The 20077-nt window shown below is 34.6% G+C and overlaps 1 protein-coding gene across 1 annotated transcript; it reads right to left on the bottom strand.

The window, feature by feature from the left end:
• Nucleotides 1-522: 522 nt before the first annotated feature.
• On the bottom strand, nucleotides 523-18601 carry LOC119644461 (chaoptin-like; the record flags this gene model as incomplete). Its single annotated transcript, XM_038044022.1, has 4 exons — nucleotides 16831-18601; nucleotides 14921-15183; nucleotides 1782-4686; nucleotides 523-1091 (listed from the first exon to the last, which is right to left on the bottom strand). Coding segments are annotated over exons 1-4 (5169 nt in total), but the record flags the coding sequence as incomplete, so codon positions are not given.
• Between the last annotated feature and the right edge of the window lie 1476 nt (nucleotides 18602-20077).

Genomic DNA, 20077 nt, shown 5'->3' with positions numbered 1-20077 from the left:
ATAGAATAACCAACAATCAACTTGTCATCAAAAACTTCAATTAAATTCGGACCAGTTCGGTTAAAGTATAAACATAACAGAACGCATCACAAACACTGATTTTCTTGCAATGCAATAAGAATAGCTTTACTGTATTACTGTATATATATGTAGGAAGTACAAATCGTATGTATGCATATATCGATGTATATATATATATATACATTATATACTTATACATATATATATATATATATATATATATATATATGCGTTTATTGTGTGAGTAGATTGTTGATATCCCTGGTGTATAATTACATATTGTTAATTTTATTGCTGTAATTCTGCACAAATCATACACACATACACACATATGTATACGTGGTCACACACACACTTCATGTAACGCATCGACAATAACGCATACATCAGGCTCTTGTTTACTCTGCTTATATGTGATATCAAATAAACAGAACGAAACATACTGCATATCACTGCAAAATGAACATCATAATATTTTACTCATGCAACAAATCCACTTACCTCATCCATATCACCTGACGGTCCGCCATTATTTACTATAGCTATTGATGTTCCTGCTGCTGTTGCTGTTGCTCCTCCTCCTCCTCCTCCTCCTCCTCCTGTTCCTCCCCCTCCTCCTCCTATCGCACTTCCACTATTACTGACACTACCACCTATACCACCACCAGCCATCGCCGCACCGGTAGCAGCATTATCTCCTATGGCATGGTAAATAATTTCATAGCCGTTTAATCCTAAATGCTCACGGCTTTGCCATGATACAATCACTGAATATGGTTGTATATCCTGTATGGCAATTTTCGGTATTAATGGTGCATCACAAAATTGCTGTGGTTCCATTTTGGCAAATATCTTGCCACGCAATTCCGCCGGATGTTCGCACCTTAGATAATTAATGTTATCGTTTGCCGTCGTTATTAGCGCTGACGATGATGATGACGACATTGATGACATTGTTGTTGACATGGCGGTCGACGTTAAACCCATTGCCAGTGATGATGACCATTTGCGATGATCACGTAACCATTCCCATAGCTTTTGAGCATCACAACTGCAATGCAGTGGATTTTCTATAGTAAAAAAAAAAAAAAAAAAAACAAAAAGAAACCGGAAAAAACACATGTGTAAAAAATAATATGTCCTTATATATGCATAGGAAAGATGAAAAATAATCTTCTTTGGTCTTTCAGTTTTACGATGTTTTGCTATATTTAGTGCAAAGCAAAATTATAGATTTTTTTAATCTTAATGCTAAGTAAACTATGAGTTGTATAGAGTTGACCGGCACCAGATAGAAACTATTTAGCGGATAAATAGGTTAACGGGTAGCTCAGAGTTGGGTAATGAGTAAATACTCAAATAGTTATCGAGAATTGTCTCAAAATTTTTCCTTGGCATTTTACGTAATTAGTATCGGATGATGCTAGTATCGGCAATACTAAGTTCGAATGGTCACTTTTCCTTGCCAAATTCTCATATTTAACGGAACACACGGAACGGAATTTCGACTGTATCAATCCGGAGAATTATTGACTGGCGTCAATTAGCATTAAATTAACTGCAGTAACTATCGTGCGTAAAAAATCACCGCCGAAATATACCTAAGCTATTTTATTTGGGGCCTGACATGAATTAAGTATCGCGACAGGCCCGCAATAGGTAAATATACTTCACTTTAAATCAGTTGCTAGCTAAAATTAACATTGGGATTATCCTCATCAATGCAACTTTTAATAGACTATGGAACGTTATATACTTACCTTCCAATCTCAAAGTTTTAATATTGGTTTCTAAAGGTTGCAAGGCTTCTATCGGTATTAACTCAAAGTAATTTTTCCTCAGATCCAACATATGTAGTTTTCGTAAGTAACGAAACGCATCCGTTGATAATACAGTCATACGATTACCCATCAAGTATAATTCGACCAAACCATGTAAATTACGAAATGTTTTCCGAGAAATTCGATCCAATTGATTGAAAGACAAATCACAAATTTGCAATTGACTCAAGTCCGAACTAAATTCTTCCAAATCCTTTAAAGTATTGTGAGATATATTTAATAGACGCAAAAGTTTCAGGCCTTGTAAGCGTTCTTTAGGTAAAATCTCCAATTCATTAACACTCATATCTAAAGTTAGAAGATTAACTAAACTTTTGAACGCGCCTGGTGAAATGCGCGTTATACGATTATTAACGAGATGTAAATGCTGTAAAGCTTGAAACGCTTCAAAATCCTTCGAAGTTAGTATCGAAAGATTTGTTTGGCATATATACAATTCCTTCAGATACGGATAACGTTCTTCTTTAACTGTATAGATTTTGTTAATTGGATTTCCGGTTAAGTTTAACCAAGAGAGACGAGGTATTGACACATCCGACAGCGCGGAGCTAGGTATTTGAAGGAATCGATTACTGGATAAGTCCACCTTTTGTAAGTTAATCGAATGACGTAGAAAATTTGCGGGCAATGAAAGCAACATATTGCCGCTGAAATCCACATTATCCAATTGAGTTAAATTGACTGCGTTGAAGCCACTTAGTGAGGTGATTTTGTTATCTTTTAAATTTAATTGCCTCAAGTTAAGCGTGCCACTTAGTTTATAAAAGTCCACTGTCGTGAATTGATTACGTGATAAATCCAAAATTTCCAAGGTGCTCAAATTGTATAACGCAATATGGGGAAATTCCATCAGATTGTTCCGACAAACTCTCAATTCTTTAAATACATTTAGCCCATGAAATAGATTTCGATTCATTAAGCTTAACAAATTATCGCATAAATCCAGTTTTACAAGGTTAGTATTTTTTGAAAATAATTCCTCTGGTAAGGCAGTTAAACTGCAATTAGCCATTGTCAGCTGTTGCAGAGAACGTAATTTATGGAACATATTGGGAGTTATAATGCCTGAAAAATTATTGCTTGATAAATGCAATATCCTTAAGCTGGCCACGTCAAGCTTTTGTATATCACTGGGACTTAGAAAATTCTCACTTAAATCGAGCTCATTGATATTAGGCAAAGACTTAAAGGTATCCACTTCGATACGTTTTAAGGAAGTGTTACGTAAATTTAATTGAATAAGGGAAAGCTCTTGAAGGAACACATCATTCGTTATTTGGCTTATGGGATTATCGGATAAATCCAAAACTTTTAAATTCTTTAGTTTATTAAAAGCAAATCCTTCAATAGCTTCTATAAAGTTTCGTTTTAAAATTAATTCCTCTAAGCTTTCCAAGCTGGAGAAAAAATCTCTACGCATTTGCTTCAAGCGATTAGAACTTAAATCGAGAAATTTTAAATTCTTTAAAGATCCGAAAGTTTCGCGATCTATGTCACGAATTAAATTTTTATTTAAATATAAACGGCCGAGATCGGGTTGATTTGCAAACATGGACTTTTCTATGCGCATCAGCTGATTGTCGCTCAGCCACATAATTTGTATTTTATTTTGATTTTGAAATGTTTTCGTGTGTATCTTATTTAGATAATTGGTCTCCAGTTGTATGGTTAGTAATGAAGAGTTTTTTGGATCGCTTGGAAATATATCCTCGAGTACTGTCAATTGATTGTCCTGTAAATTTATATGCTGTAAATTGATTAAACTTTCAAACGCGCCTGGCTCGATGTCCTCGATATTATTCTTTTGTACGTGTAATTCTTGCAGGGCTGGCAATGGTTCGAAAACGCCTTTACGTATGCGACGTATACGATTGTTGTGCAGCCTTACTTCTCGTAAAAATTCCAGCTTACGAAACATACCTATTTCCAAATCTTGAATCTCGTTATTATCCAATGAGAGGGAGCTAAGCTTTTGGCATTTATCCAAAAGGGTTACAGGCAATAATGGTATAAAATTTGCTCTTAAATATAAATGGTCCAGATTTCCCAAGGTTGTGAATACGTTAGGATCGACATGAGCTATAGCGTTTGACTCTAAATAAATTACTTCAACATTGCTCGAGTTGGTGAAAGCATCAGCCGGTAATTCTAAAATATTATTTTCCGATAGGAATATTTCTCTTAGATGTGGCAAATTCGAGAAAACGCCGCTTATTGAATGTATATGATTATGACTTAGGTCCACGGTTTGCAATCGTTTATTTTTCTCGAATATTTTCGCACTCAGTGTTATGATACGATTATGTGACATATCCAGCGACATTAATTCGCGCAAAGATTTAAATGCTTCAGCTTGAACGACTTCAATATGATTAGCGTAGAAAGATAACGTTTTTAATTGAGGGAAAGCACGAAAGCAATCATCGATAATTTCCGTGAATTGATTTGAACTCAAATCCAGAAAAGTCAACGATGGTAAACGTAGGGCGGCCACAGCTGTAGCATTATTCGTAGCCAGTGTTATATCACCGTAAAATGTTGAAATCTTATTGTTCGATAATCTTAGAATACGCAGATAATCGAGTTTACGCAGCGACAACAGAGGAAATGTACGCAAACTATTTTCAGATAAATCAATTTCTTGCATCGATTCCTCTAAACCAGCGAAGCCATATTCCGGTATGCCTTGCAAGCGATTACCTTTCATATTCAATTTAGACAATCTCAAGCCATAAAAGCTGTAGTCTTCAATTAAGGAAATTTCGTTGTAATCAAAGTCTAGACCATTAAGTTTTTGCATCGAGTTAAGGGCCCGCGACGGCAGCTGCAATATATAATAAATATTAAGAAGATATGATTACAGTGAAAGTGATGAATATAATGAACAAAAAAACATATAAAAAAAGTATAGTGGGTCACGGCTCACCACTTCACTTAATACAACTATTCATATAGTGACTTTTCAAAATTGGTCGTTATATGGGAAGTGGTCGAAAAGTTGGTTCGATTCAAAAGTTTCTCAACAACGTTCGATCTTCGGTCGAAACACGTCAGAGTAGCAAATTTAAAGAAACTATTTCAAAAATTACGTCCTGCTGGTCGAGCACAAGAAAACAAGACAGATTGACCGACCGACGAAACGTTTCTGAATCGATCGGTATAATAAAAGATGGATCTATCTAAAGTCCTTCCAAGTATCGCATACAACTTGATATAAATTTATACCACAACGGGTGCAAGTTATAAAAAATAATACATGCTCAAGCTTGTGAATCATCTGTTCGTAATTTGCTGACTCGCAGAAGAAGGAGAAGAAGATGTTAAAAAATCAAAGCTAATAGGTAGGCCGAAAAAGACACTGTATAACGCCAAGTGTCTAGATTAAAAACTTAAGAAGCCTCTAGGAAAAAAATATGCCTTCGCGGCACCTAATACTTAAGCTGTGCTGCTTTAATCATAAACTGTATCCATAGAGGTAATCTCGCCTCATTATCTTCATTAACTTGGCCATTATTTTGATAATAATCGTCCTTCTATGAGAAAACACAGTGTGAGCACAGAATGTTGAACTGCTTGTAACACCCTCGAACTAGATTTTGAAAATAAATAAAGCCAAACTTTGCAAAAAAAAACTATTATCCGGTTAGTTCCGAAACTTAGCTTTCGTTATATCACGTAGGCAACTAATAGCTGCTTTATATGAGCAGGTTAGGAACACTAATCGGTTCCCTTTTATATTTAAAAAATCTACAAACTCTGCACGTGTATGCTGCAATCTTTGTGTTAAAGGATTGATTCCTCGACAAATAATTATATTATTTTTAGACCTATCAAAACAGCCGCAGTCAACGTATTGACAATCGGACATGTATCACATTTTTTTTTTTTTTTAAACTCCAGCTGTTGCCATCAAACCTATCACGAAGTGCAATGAATCAAGATTGCAACTATTTAAAGGTCATTGGGCCAACTTCTGTAGATCTTACCTGCTTCATAAAATCTACATATATTCTCATTTATTATTTTATTGCATCGATAATCTGTTCACGTGCAAAATTCATAACATAAATATCGAATTGTTTACAGGTCCACTGACAGTAAGTCCTAATGATATGATAATCTGTCGATTATTTAATATTTCAGCAAAAAATTGCAAAGAATAGGAGAAGACATTTATTTAGAGGGAACTTGGTGTTTCTTATATAGTACATACAATCATTTCTTTCTTAACATATACAATCCTTTACTATTTAGCGGCATCTCAACTGTAGATAACTTGAAATTAACTTTTATCGTAATAGACGTATTAACAATTTGCTCGTTACGCTTGGCACATACTAAACTGCAATTGACATATGTCACCTTAACTAGCAAACGTGATCGTTGAAATATGTTTACTTACTTTAAATAGTTTTAGTCTGTGAAAGCAGCAGACTCATCATCATTTTCATTTAGTAGCGATTGAAAATAACGCGTCACCCCTTGTCCTTTATCTAAATCAACACGAGGACATTAGCTTTTATGATAAATTTTTTTTACTACAATTTATTGCTTTTACAGCAGTTCGAAGCTTTAAAAATTTCATATACGTAGAGAGGAACTTTTCCACATTCCATTATGGTTATTACCGTCAACATATATGTATACATAAACGAGGACTGCAGTGCAGCAGCTACCACCACCGTCGTTACGTTTAATAGCTTTATTAAATTTACTTTTCAATTTCTTTACGTTTACTATTACAGAATGGATGGAGGTGGTACACTATTTTTCTCATACTATTCGAAATTGATAAAGTAATCGAGAATCATGTCCAGTCATAATGATCTTTCGAAATGTTCATCTCTCCCGTCATTCGATTCGTCATTATTTTACCAGGCCCCTTACCAGATGCAAAAAAAAAAAAAAAGGGAAAACATGCCGAATATGCTTTCAATTAATCCGTTTCGATTAATATAAGAAAACAAATACAAACTATGATAAAAATAAATGAAAGAATTCGAATTGTGAAAGACAAAGATAACCGAGTCAATGCGAATATATGTTTTCGTCAGCGGACAGCTGCACCCTAAGTGTGTACTTCACAAATCGGCCTAACGCCGTTTTTTCATCTTAAATCTTTATCATCGTAATGGATAGTAATGGTTCTCTTTTCTAGAAGAGAGATTTCGATTGACTTTGAGAAATCAACTTTTGACCAAAGGAAAGGAATAATAAACGATTTTCAGCCATAATCTACTCTTAGCGGTGAGTACTCAAGATTCGCTTAAAAGTCTTACATGGCTTCCTTATGCAAATTCTTTGTTTTCCATTTCATTTCATTTCATTTTCATGTTTACGAAAAAATTTGTATTTTCTTTTTATTGGCAGATTGCCTTCTACAGGCAAAACTAATAAAGTGCATGCCTGCATTGTTTACATGAACTCAACGGTGAGCAGCGTGGGCTTAACAAACATTTAAACTACGTAGCGGTTATTTTCATTTAAAAATTTTTAAAGCTGAATGCCTTCAGTGTTTCTCAACGCTTTCGGTTACTTAAAATCAATAACTTAATTAACTGAAATTATATAAATTCCGTAATTATTATTGTGCCATGGAATTTTAATTTGTGTGAGCTTTCAGTCTCGGTACTTCTACTTTTTAACGTAAACCCCCTTCGTAATTTTTATGCACACTCAAACCTGTTTTCGTGCGGTCCCTTTTTTACAGCGCATAAAAAAATTTTTTTAATTGTGTTGTGAAAAACTATTTTTTCAAGCTACACTCAAGTATATATGTGGGTATGTTTTTAAGTTTAAAACTTTATTATTATTCATTGATAGCATAACTTTGATAGCAGATGATATAAAAGGTCTGCGCGGATTTTTCGCCACCAGATGGTGTTGATGCCTACATATCGGGCAACGCTCAGCTGTTTGTCTCAAACGAACATGTACGTAAAACGTGACACTTCAGCTTACGTTCCTGGTGTAAAAAGTTACATTCATTTGAAAATGAATGAGATATATGAAGAACCACGCTATGTGATGCTTCTTTACTATACAAAAAATAAAAACGGTGCATACACATGACAAAAATTTTGTAAAAGGTGCAAAGATGAGAATGCTGTGAATGAATGAAGCACCCTGTAGTGGTTTGCTCGATTCCGTTCGGGAAAATTTCGATGTGAAAGATGGACCTCGCTCGGATCGATTAATCACTGAAAAAGTCGATCAAATTTCGCAACTGGTGGAGCACGATAGGCACGAAAGCTGCCAGGAAATTGCAGGAAGCACTAAACATCGACCACATGACACCTTGGTGTCATTTGAAAAGAGCAGGCTACAAAAAATAACCAAAAGAAGACAAAAAAAAAAAAATGGCGGAGACCTTTTATATCATCTATTATAAGTAATCTGCGTTTCCTTTGAACCTTTCGCTAAAATCGTATCATTCAATGTTATTATTGAAATGAATATCATTTACTCAATAAAATGTTATTGGAAAATAAGGCGATAATAGTATAGGTTTCAGTAGCAGAATTCCTAAACCAAATCTCATATCAATTTATCGGACTATTACTTACTATATTTAAATGGATTTTATACAAGTAACTATTGTAAAAGCCATAATGACAATCTTCTCGGTCGTCGATTAAAAATTGTTGATATAATCGTCACACGCGTATCAATGTCATTAGTGAACGTTATACGTAATTGTTATTGTCACTATTCACACAGTACCAAAAGCAATTTTGATAGACAAGTTCAGGTTTTGTTGACGACAATCGATTTTGAGTAGTTGCGTTTATGAGAAACTAAGCTAATCGCACACAAACTTCTCAGATGGTCTTCGCTCACATGTTACTTTGCACAAGATGTGGTTTATTAATACTCTGTGGCATTTATGTTACGTAGTAATGATATTTTAGTTGAACGTTTAAATCCTTACAGATATTATAGATTATTTATTACAAGCGAATCATATTCTGAGTGCATCTGAGAGAGGGAGAGGGAGAGAGCAAAATGAATTTTTTATAAATTCGTCACCGATTTCTAAAAGTGTTTGGACAATTTATTCTTAACGGTTGGCGTGCCGTAAACTCGCTCTATAATTATTTTTGGAAAATCCCGATTATCCTGAATGTTTCCGATTCAGATTTCATTGTTGATTGCTTCTTATAATAGCATTCCACTGCCAAGTGGAATCATATATATAACATGTTGTAAATGTATATCGAAATGGCAGAAAAACTATACATGCTCCTGCGAACAACTGCTACTTCCGTTGCCGTAAAAATTAAGATGACATACACATGTAAGAGGACGATTGACGAATCCGTTTGATTTTTAAGTAAAGCCAACCTTTCAACGAAGTGTGGCAAAATTTTAAGGCAATCCAACCATTAATTTATAAGCTACAATTGTTTTACGGACGCTGCTGCGTTCTAAAAAGCCAAGAACAGCGTATATGTTGGTTTCGTCAATAATTGCGACGTCTACATGGCATCTTATGAACTTATTAAGTAATGTGTTACATTCACATTTCAAAGCTATCAACTGATAGGTTTCAAATTCAAAATTTAAATACGGATGCACAGAATTTCGTACAATATATGATTTAATATACGTATAACAAGAATTATGTACAAATACTTGACGAATAGTTGACGAAATGCTCTGGCATTCTTCGCTGCGTTTGCTCTCATTAGATCGGTATAATATTAAGTAAGTAATTATTGAGTTTTGATGCAAATATTTTGATTTAACTCACAGCGACGAGCAACTTTCGTTACCTTACATTTTTATCCCAAACCGATGAAGTTAATAGGAAATATTTCACTTTGCCTGCAATCTATAGCAAGGTATCGGCCACAAATGGTATATGTGCGTAGGTTCAACTTTGCTTAGGAATCTGATCACACGGTCACCTACACTTATGGCCTTCCTTTCCTAAGTATAGTGCTATCACAATTCCCCGCGTTCCCGGCATCATCATTATTCAACATTCAATGCTACATTCACAAGTCATTCCTAAAATCCTTCAATTATAACAGTGGTTTTTCAATTTCAATAACTTCAAGGGGGTAATCACATATCTGAAAATTGGCTTTCATACGCGACAAAACCCGATAATTGATAAACGTTTCAGCCCCCATTGCGTAAGACTTTCGTGTCAATTTTCTTGCTATTATTCGTATGTAAGTGAAAAACAATGTATGGGGAAATGTGTGTTCATGTTTAATTGTGGCTGCCAAAATCCGAAAAATAACAGCTGGCGCTTAAAAAAAAAATAAACAAACGCATGAACTATTAATGGACGGATATTTTTTATTTTTTATTTTTTATTTTTATATGTATCCTACTTATACACTCAATATATGCACATATTTATTTCAATTAGAAAATACATTAATTAATGAAATAGAAATTACAAAAAAAAAAAACATATATATATATATATATATATATATATAGTGAAAGTGTTTTCGCAAAAATTTTGTCAATAATGATTACTAATATTACAAACAACGATCTGGAAAAGCAAGCTTCTGCTTCACGCGCTCACATATTATGATTTCTCACTTTATTGAAAACAATGAACTGTTTTGCATAAATGTATAAGTTTGGGAGATATGGACATTTATTACATGCTAATATAGATTCCAGGCGATTGTTCCTGAAGATCATTTGCAAATTGATTGCATTATCGGAAACAAAAATTATGGTTAACATTTATCTTCATTTATTCTAAAGATGGTATGTTAATAAATTCTTATTACCATCATCATCACTCTCTTTAGCTGGTAATTTTAACTCGCATGCACTCGTTTCATATGACTTCTCAAGTAACAGTGAGAACTACGCCTTTTGTGGCATATCGCATATTTTCCTTCTCTATTCAAATACTAGACCCAATGGCTGTGCACGATCTTGGGACTTACACACATTACATCAGTTCTAGTATTATTGGGTAGATTCGAGACAACAACGAATGAACAAATCTTAAGGAAAAAAGTTCCCCTTCTTGCAATTTTTGGTTCGCGGTTAACTTAAACTTTTTGGCTCAATAAATTTCGCTTTTGTTTAAAAGTGATGAATTTGATGTCGATGAGAAAGAATGGACTGGAGGATAAACAAAAATTCAAAGACAATGAATAGCAAGACTTATTAGCCGAAACTCGAGCTCAAACTTTCAAAGAACTTTCGAACAACTTAGCAGTAGATGAATGAACTGTTTCTGGACATTTAAATGCGATGGAGAATATCAAAAAGAGGGGGCGACGCCTTACCATACGAATTGATGGAAAATGCCGTTTCGAACTGGTTTCATTGGTTGCCACGCGGAAAAAAGAAGAGTTTTCCGTGGCATATTTTCAGTGGCGCTGAAAAGTGAATTTATTACGGCAAGCCCGAGCGGAAAAAGTCACGCTTTAGTTCAGAAGAGCCATCCACATCGGTACAGAAGCGGAATATTTATGGCCATGAAGTTTTGCTATGCATATTGTGGCATCAGCTAGATGTACGAGCTGCTGTGTGTTACGACCTGTTAAAACCGAATGAAACTGTTACTGCAGATGTCTGCTGACGTAAATTGAACAAATTGCGAATTGATGCATTATTGCAGAAATAACTAGTAATAGCCACAAAGTCTTCCCTTTACATGATAGCGCTGCAGGAGTTCTCAAGAGCACAGTATTGCAGCTCGAATGGAAAATTCTGCCGCACGCAGTATCAGACTTAGTGCTTTCTGATTACCACTTATTTAGAACGAGGCGGCATAGCTTGGGCGGTAAGCGCTTTCGAAATGCTGAAGAAGGGCGAAAATGGTTCGATCGCTGCCAAACCAATATCTTTCTTTCGACAAGGTTACGCCATTTTGCCAGTAAGATGGCAGCAAGTTGTGCAAAATGAATGATGTGGAAATAGTTTGATTAATGAATAAATCTATGAATAAATGCCTTTTTAAAGCGAAATGAATGATCAAAATATATGCAACCGAATTCAATGGACCGCGCTTTACTTCTACAGGCTTCTCACAGTAGCATCTTGTGTGAACCAAAGTCATTAGTTTGTCTTGATTCCAATTTTAGGTATAAGGTTTTACACGATTATTAACATATGGTTAGGTTTACTTGAAAAGTAAGAATAAAAGACCAGTATATCACATACGAAGTCCCGTCAGCTGACTTCAACTATGATTACAGCTGATTGGCAACACAGATTAGAATGAGAGAAAGTGGAGAAATATGGTTTTCGTTGTTTTCTTCTTCGTTTCGAAATGTGAAACGAGTAACACATGCTGAAAATATACGAAATTTAAAATCGTTTAACATCCGAGAATTAGATTGAATATAAGGAACCGCGGATGCTAACAATAAGTCGGGAATAGAATGAACCAGACAGACTGGGAAGATATTTTCCTAAATTTGTTACTTCATAACGCTTGTGCAAAGAGCGGCAGACACCTTTGATATAAAAACGTAAAAGAGATAAGTTAATTAATGTGGACAAATCTGCAAAATCAGTACCTATACTGAAAGGACCACATCGTCCACAAGTGAATTAATAAATAAGATGAAATTTCATTGTTGCTCGAAAATTTACGATACGATATTTTACACATCGGATAAGTCGTTAAACGCACGTGAGTAAAGTAAAATGCATCTCTGCAATAGGCGAACTAATCCCGGCATGAAAAGTGAGAACATGTATTCACAAAATCGGGCAGATAGAACCGGGCCGCCACGAACTCTTTTATTTACAAGTTGATCCGTATTGTTGATGATATATATAATGAATTAATTTTTATGCATCTGATATTGTTATCAAGATTAATAAAAAACAATTCTGTTAATATATTATTAAATATATAGCCATAGCCTGTAAAAGGGCAGCTTTTTCGAAATGCTTGTTAATGCGAATTTTTAATGATTTCATTATAATGCATATTTATATGTAAATTTGATCGGTTAACGGAACTGTCCACAATGCATGTATATATATATATATATATATTAATAAAGTTATTGCAAAATGTTATAAAGGGGATGAAAATCGCTCTAATGATGTTGAATATAATAAAATGCAAAACTAACTTTTAAAAAAGTCTGCTTTTGAGCAAAGGCAAACTCGGTACGCAATGTATTTAAATTTTAATTTAATATAGGAATTGCACTACCAGTGAGTATGAAAGGAGAGGGGCATCAGCATCCTTAGCTTAGACATGATTATACACAAGTTGTTACAAAAGAAGAAGAAAAAATAAAAAAATAAAAAAAACAAACAAACAAACAAACAAACACATGCATAATGTGAACAAACATGTAAAAAACTTGCACAAATTGTAATTCATTTCGTTATCAACACTTAAATATTCTAATTCATAGTGTATACAACAAAAAGCAAATTTACGTGCAGGATTTTCATGAGGGTGTATATGCTTACTAATAAAATATATGTATATTTGCTTGAATATATGCAGATTCTTTTTTTGAATGACATATACGTAAATTGTCGGACAGAAAACTAAAAGATAACATGATAGCTATATGCAGATACGAACTGCAGTACTTATGTTGCGAAAATCTTGGACATCCATCACTTAGGGGACTCTTATTGATTGCATGCGATTCACACGATGCCCTATATGTTATATATATATATATGTTTCGTCTCGTCAGCTATGTGGAAGCATACTGCAAGTGTTAAAAAATTACGTTTGCATCCATGCAATCTAGAGGGATATGATTTGCGCACGTTCGGCTATAATGTGGATTTTTAAAAATTGTAAGTTTTCTCCTTTCTCTCGTTTAGGGCGTGTAATTAGTTCATTCGAGCTTGTCGGTGTAATGCACAAAATAATTGTTAATTAAGTAAAATGAATTAGTTATCTAAACATGTGGATGAGCTTGGAAGCGCTTGATTTAATATTCGCAGTTCGCAGTTGTAAAATGCAATTTTTTCACCTATGTTAGGTAAGGTATACTTAACACGATCCTATATAGCCTATGATCCTATAGAAGCAACCGTAATTAGAAATGAATGAAAGTCACAGGTTTTTATTATCATTATTATTAATGTAGTCAGAGAAATAAATACAAAGACCAAAGTCTCTTAGCTATCCGCTAAGCTAGGTAATGAAAACTCCGCCGCATTTAAGATTTATAGTTAAAATCTTGCCTCCCTACTCGGGCATCTAAGGCGTATATTGAAGCGTTAACTCGAGATATACTCGGTAGCGAGCATTCTTGAAAGCGAACTTAGGCGACTTCAAAGCCATCATAACAAAACCATCCACATCAAGCAAATATCACAAATGGATCAGCCAGACTAGTAACTTAATGTTTGAACGGCATTTATACATAGTATACTATGTATATGTGTGGATACATTTAAAAATTTTTAAATTTCATACATTTTCCGACTCGACTCTCAGTTATGCAATCGTTATCACAATTTTATTTATTACGTTAACTTTTACGTTGTATCGTTACGTTCTAAAATTGAATTTATATTAAAGCCGTATAAATGCTGAACATATAGTTATTTATATATAGTTTTAAGGTATACAAAATCCAAGATTAATGCAAATGCTCTTGTCTGCTGAATGCATGTTTATATGAAAACAAGCGAAAAATGTTTTTAAAAAGTGGACATATTATGTTACGCCCGTAGAACTCATGTTATACGAATTTATATTTAATAAGAAATGCAAACGGCCGCTGCCCGCATGATAACATTCATTCATTAACGCATACGCATACGTTCGCGGTTTACGTAGATTTATTTTCTTTTACACAACCGCATGTTTACACAGCACGTTTATAGATTTCAATATGCAATCAAGGCTTTTTTTTCTCACTTCTTGTTTCTACTATAGACGGACTATTGCTTTACGTATGCATACATATATGCGATTGCCTTATGTCTACATACGCATATATACATATATACACATATATGCACCTGTACGCACGTATGCATGTATATGCATATTCCCCTTTTTATCATATAACTATCCATTTGTATATACTATAGTTCACATATATATATATATGTAGATATTATGTACGTACCTGTGTTAATTTACCATTAACTATACTCAGCGATTCAAGAGACGCACGTACATTCTTGAGACTATTATCCTTTAGAGTTTCCAAATGTGAATGCGAAAATTGTAAATGTCTTATATTAACACCCGGCTGAAAGACATCCTGTGAAAGCGACGTGACCGAACGATCAAAGTCGTATATTGATAGCGAATGTATTGGCGATGATATACGCTCCAGTGTGGAACGTAATGATATTGCTGTAGTGCCAGGGCATTCCAAAAATAATCCTGTAAATGATATATTTAAAGTAGAAATAAGAGGAAAGAATGTAAAGACTTAAGGTAAACTATCCATGCATTTGAATAATGAGATTTTAAGGAATTTACGTCATGAGTGCTTACTACAATCTTTGCAAGCGCTATTCTTTTTAAATTCACCAGAATTGCAATTCTTATACTTAAATTATACGATTAAAAAAACGATGAAAAAAACAACGAAAACTCCGCATAAATGGGACAAACTATTAACGGTTATTAACGGTTGCCTTTTTTACACGTCAATGGCATTTGAGTCCGTTGTTAGGAGATTTGTTTCATAGTTACTATGAATTCCATCAACAATCCACTAACAATCTATATCACTTCTAATCTTGATTTCTTCGGATAAGTGAATAAAACATGGAAGTTTGATTGTCGAGTAAGTGAATAATGTTTTCCAATTATATAATCTTAGTGTATTCGTTAATGACATTTCTGGAGAAGAGAGTTAAAGTTAAAAATGTGACTGATTGCGTTCGGTGTAAGTAAATTTCCTACGCACAATGCGTCGGGGAGTTTGCCGAGGCGTACCGCGTTAACTGTTTAGAAGGATTGCTTAATAAATCCACAAATGCTTGGTTGCAACGGTGAGCTATGGTAGCTATGTTCTCAACGAAACAAGACATTAATCGAAAATCATCGGACGATCTAACATGATATGAATTTTTTCATCGTAACCGAAAATCGCGCGCATCGATCTAATAGTATGTCAGGTGGTTTAATCATTTAAATAAATAAACTAAAGAACGCCTCTGAGCGCGACATGGAACGATTCAATTCCATATTGTGCGAAGGCGCTAAAGTAGCTAAGCAAAAATTTTAGTGTCACAATTATTATGCTAAACATTAAGTTTCGTTAGACAACGCGTTTACTACGCAACAAAGTTCGTGATATATTTGGCACATGTCACGCCTCTTCCTAGAGTTGGTATTGTCAATCGTTCGAGATGCAATTCCCGCCAGGAATACTATTTCATTGAAAATTTCATTGAAATTATTTCTACGGAATTGTAAAAAAATTATGATGAGCGTTATTGGTCTTCAATGTTATGCTTGCATCAAGTAAGCGAACTCGAACCATTGCAGAATGGTTCACGCGATAAAGTTTGCTTCTGCTTGCTTTGTCGTGACTTTTTCTTTTTTTATAATTTTTAAGCAATCCTTCTTCTTTTTAACTCTCCTTCGAAAGCTTCTAAGAAAGTTTAAGTAAAATATAAACATCTACGTCTCTAATAAGTCCAAGTCCGCACATAACCGTTTAACCTTGTCGCTACAACGGAAACATTTAACCTTCAGATTGAAGAGAATGTGTCCATTTGCATTCTCAGAGTATACAAAAGACTTACGTAATATTTATATATCATCTAGATAATGTTTCCACATGGTATCGCATCTATAGACAACTAAATTTAAATTGTCTTCACATGTGGACATGTTCAAATCCCTATCTCATGATTATATGTTATTTAGAATATGAAAAGGAATCGAGTTAAGTTAGTATAGTTTTCATATCGCACACGGGTCAAGGGTGAAATTTATGTGACGGTCGTTGGATAATAAAATATCATTAGTGTTGTTTGGTTTGTTTTTTAGTTTACTATTAAATTTTGTACTAACCGTCTTCAAATTTATAGCATGGACACGCTGAACTTTCGTCAAAACTGGGACATTCGATGATGCTATTGCCATTAAAACCAGTAGCAGTTTGGGGATTAAACATATTTGTAATGCTTGAACTACCGCTGACACCGAACATTTTTAGACCAGTGTCATCAGAACCTGTGGCCGCACTACTTTTCCCGCTGGTCAGGGAACGCGGAAAACGCAAAAAAATATTTCCATCAGCTTGATACCTAATAAGGGATGGAGTGAAATGAAAAGTTTCATTTGACATTACAAAGTCGGTTGATTTCACAATAGAAGAAGCCGAGGTATTCTCCACTAATGCGTACGATAGAGATGATGATGTTGTCGTTGTTGTTGTTGTTGTTTTTGTTCTTGTTGTTGATAACACTTGCGCTAGTTTGGTCTTATCATTATCATCATCCGCATTACGTTCATCATCAACATATGTGTAGGAATTAATGTTATGCCTAGACGTTGAGTTATTGCGATTGTTTTCGGTGCTCTTACTGGCGTTGGTGGTGGTGCTGGTGGTGGTGGTGGTGGCGTTGGCGTTGGTGGTGTATGTCGAGTTTGAGAAGAATGTAGTAACTTGGTTTGTTGTTGCTATTGCTTTTGCATTAGCATTAAATGGTATTGTTATTGTTCTTCTTGTTGCTGTTTTAGTTGTAGTTGCCAGGAAATTTGTAATGTTGTTTGATAGAAATGCTGCTGTTTCTGGGTTCATTGACACCAGCTGCCGGCTATGCTGCTGCTGCTGTTGCTGCTGCTGCTGTTGCGCATGCTGTTGTTGCTGTTGCTGCGGCTGTGCTGCACTAAATTCGGGTAGTGAAATGACTCTGATGACAGTCACCAAGCATGTGAGTAGCTGTATAAATTGTTTTGCTTTATGTTTTTGTAAATGACTACATTGTTGATGTCTTTGATGTTGTTGCTTTTGTTCTTGTTGTTTTTGTAAAACATTGGTGCAATTTGGATGATTTGAAAACATGTGGCTGGTTTGATGATGATGATGCCTGATGTCTGTGACAATGATGTTTTTGATCCGAGTCTTACCATAACTACATTCGCTGCTAATGCAGCCACTAGCATCGTTGTTGCTGCCGCCGTTGTTGGTATTCTTCTTTAATATTTTGGGACTTGGATTTGTTAATAAGCACGTCCGTGTCGAATTTGACAGAATACCCCCTGTCGCTACGATGACTTTATGTACTGACGAGTTTCCCAAGTTTGCGGAGTCATTCAATGTTGATTGCAAACTTACTGGCAGCAATGACGAGGATGATGATGATCTTCCGTTTGTAGGCGTAACTTTTGTTACCGTTGCTATCGTTGCAGTAGCTTCTACTTGGGTTACTGCTTTTTCTATTGGCATTATAATTTCAGTAGCTATTGTGGTGGATGAAGTTTCCCGATTGCATATCATGTTGTTTGCATTTTCCTTTGCTATTTCACTTTGTTAGATAAAAATTTGAAAAAATTAAACAAAAGTCGCTTATTTGCCTGTTTCGGTCAAATTCACGATTGCTCTGCATGCTCCAACGTTTTCCAAAATCCTTACGATTATTCCATATATATATATATATATATATATTTATTTATTTTTTAGTAGAATCTTCGTACTTTATTTTTCCGTTCAATATATATTCATAATGATAGGATGCTTCGTTGCGATTATGATAGCGAATAGTGTTGATGCGTTCATTCAGGATTTAAAAGCTGAAAAAAAAGTAAAACATAACTAATTCATGTGTATTTGGAAAAAAAGAAAGCCAAAGAAAGGAAAATTTATATCCTTTAAAAAAATTAGTTGTACGAGCTGCACGACAACGCTGTCTATATAAATCATAATAATTGTATTAAATGTTTGGCTATCGCATAACTTTAAATAGCAAGCACACTTAAAACACAATTGCAAATGAGTTTAGTAAATTCTTATACTTAAAAATTATTGCCTCCAGTTCTTATCTCATCAATGTCAAAATTAATAGCATTTGTTGCCATTAAATTGTATTTATGAATACGCACCGGCCACCATTAAAATCTTTGACGCTCCTTTACCTTTATTCATTGTCGTAAAAGAGTGAATGAGGAAAAATTTACTTTTCACACCTTTTACTTCACTAAAGATTAATTTCGATGAATTTCTCTGAAATCTCTCGAAGGCTCCAAACTGAAAATACATATATATATGTATATATACATATGTTCGTAAGAAATCTCACAATATTATGTAATTGGTAAGAGAATTAACTTTGAAAACGTATAATGAAACAGGAGGTCAAAATATCAGCATCTCTTCATCCTTTATTATAACAAAGGCAGCGAAAAAAGGTAATCATTGCCTAAGGACATAAGGACAGTGATATATGTATGCTTGAAAGTTTTGGGCTCGACTTTGTTCACTTTGGTCACTTATTCAGAAATTTAACATCGGAATCAGGAATGTTTTGCATGATATGAATGCTCGAAAATATCTATGAAATATCTTATCAGTTAATACTCGGGCTATTATTAATTTAAATAGGTTTGCCATGGAAATTAAGACTTGTTACTATATAGGTATAATAATTCTGAATTAAATATTGTCATAATCTCCAAAAATTGTTCAATGTTCACTCTTTATATACTCAGCATAGTAATGAAGAAAATAGTAATTTTTCACTAAAAATTCCTTTATTGTCCTTCAAAATATTTTCCTTTATTTGTAATTTACACACTTTTGCTTACACTCAAAACATGAATTTTCAGCATATCAACGCATTCTTGTGTGATAAAAACTTTTGTCTACATAGTTTATCCGTGACGTATCCGTTTACAAAACAAAGCCCGTCATCTATAATATGCGATGGTTCTGGCTGATTATTTCCCTTTTCGTTGAAAAGACGTGAAAGTTTTTACCGCATGCCTATTATAGCTGGTATGTAACGAACGAAAAACCCAGAAAGCAGAGATGTTCTCAGTTTATGTTGCACCACACCGACGCGCGTACTTTGATCGATTTCCCTCGATTTCTCCCCGCTAACTTTCGGTCAAGAAACCTCCACTATTTTTGCCAAATTTGAAGGTGGTGGTTCCATTTAGACGATTAATATTGCATATTACGTACCCTGGACATTGCACGGATATTGCACTTGTGCATAATCTTTGGTTAACTTCATGACTCGTAAAGAAATTTTTAAATAGAATGCTGCGCGTATGGCTCTAAAACGCCGACGAAACGAGTATACGCCCATACTTT

The sequence above is a fragment of the Glossina fuscipes genome, unplaced genomic scaffold (assembly GCF_014805625.2).
Source record: "Glossina fuscipes isolate IAEA_lab_2018 unplaced genomic scaffold, Yale_Gfus_2 117211, whole genome shotgun sequence".
Lineage (NCBI taxonomy): Eukaryota > Metazoa > Arthropoda > Insecta > Diptera > Glossinidae > Glossina > Glossina fuscipes.
This window is presented reverse-complemented; position numbering and strand designations above follow the sequence as displayed.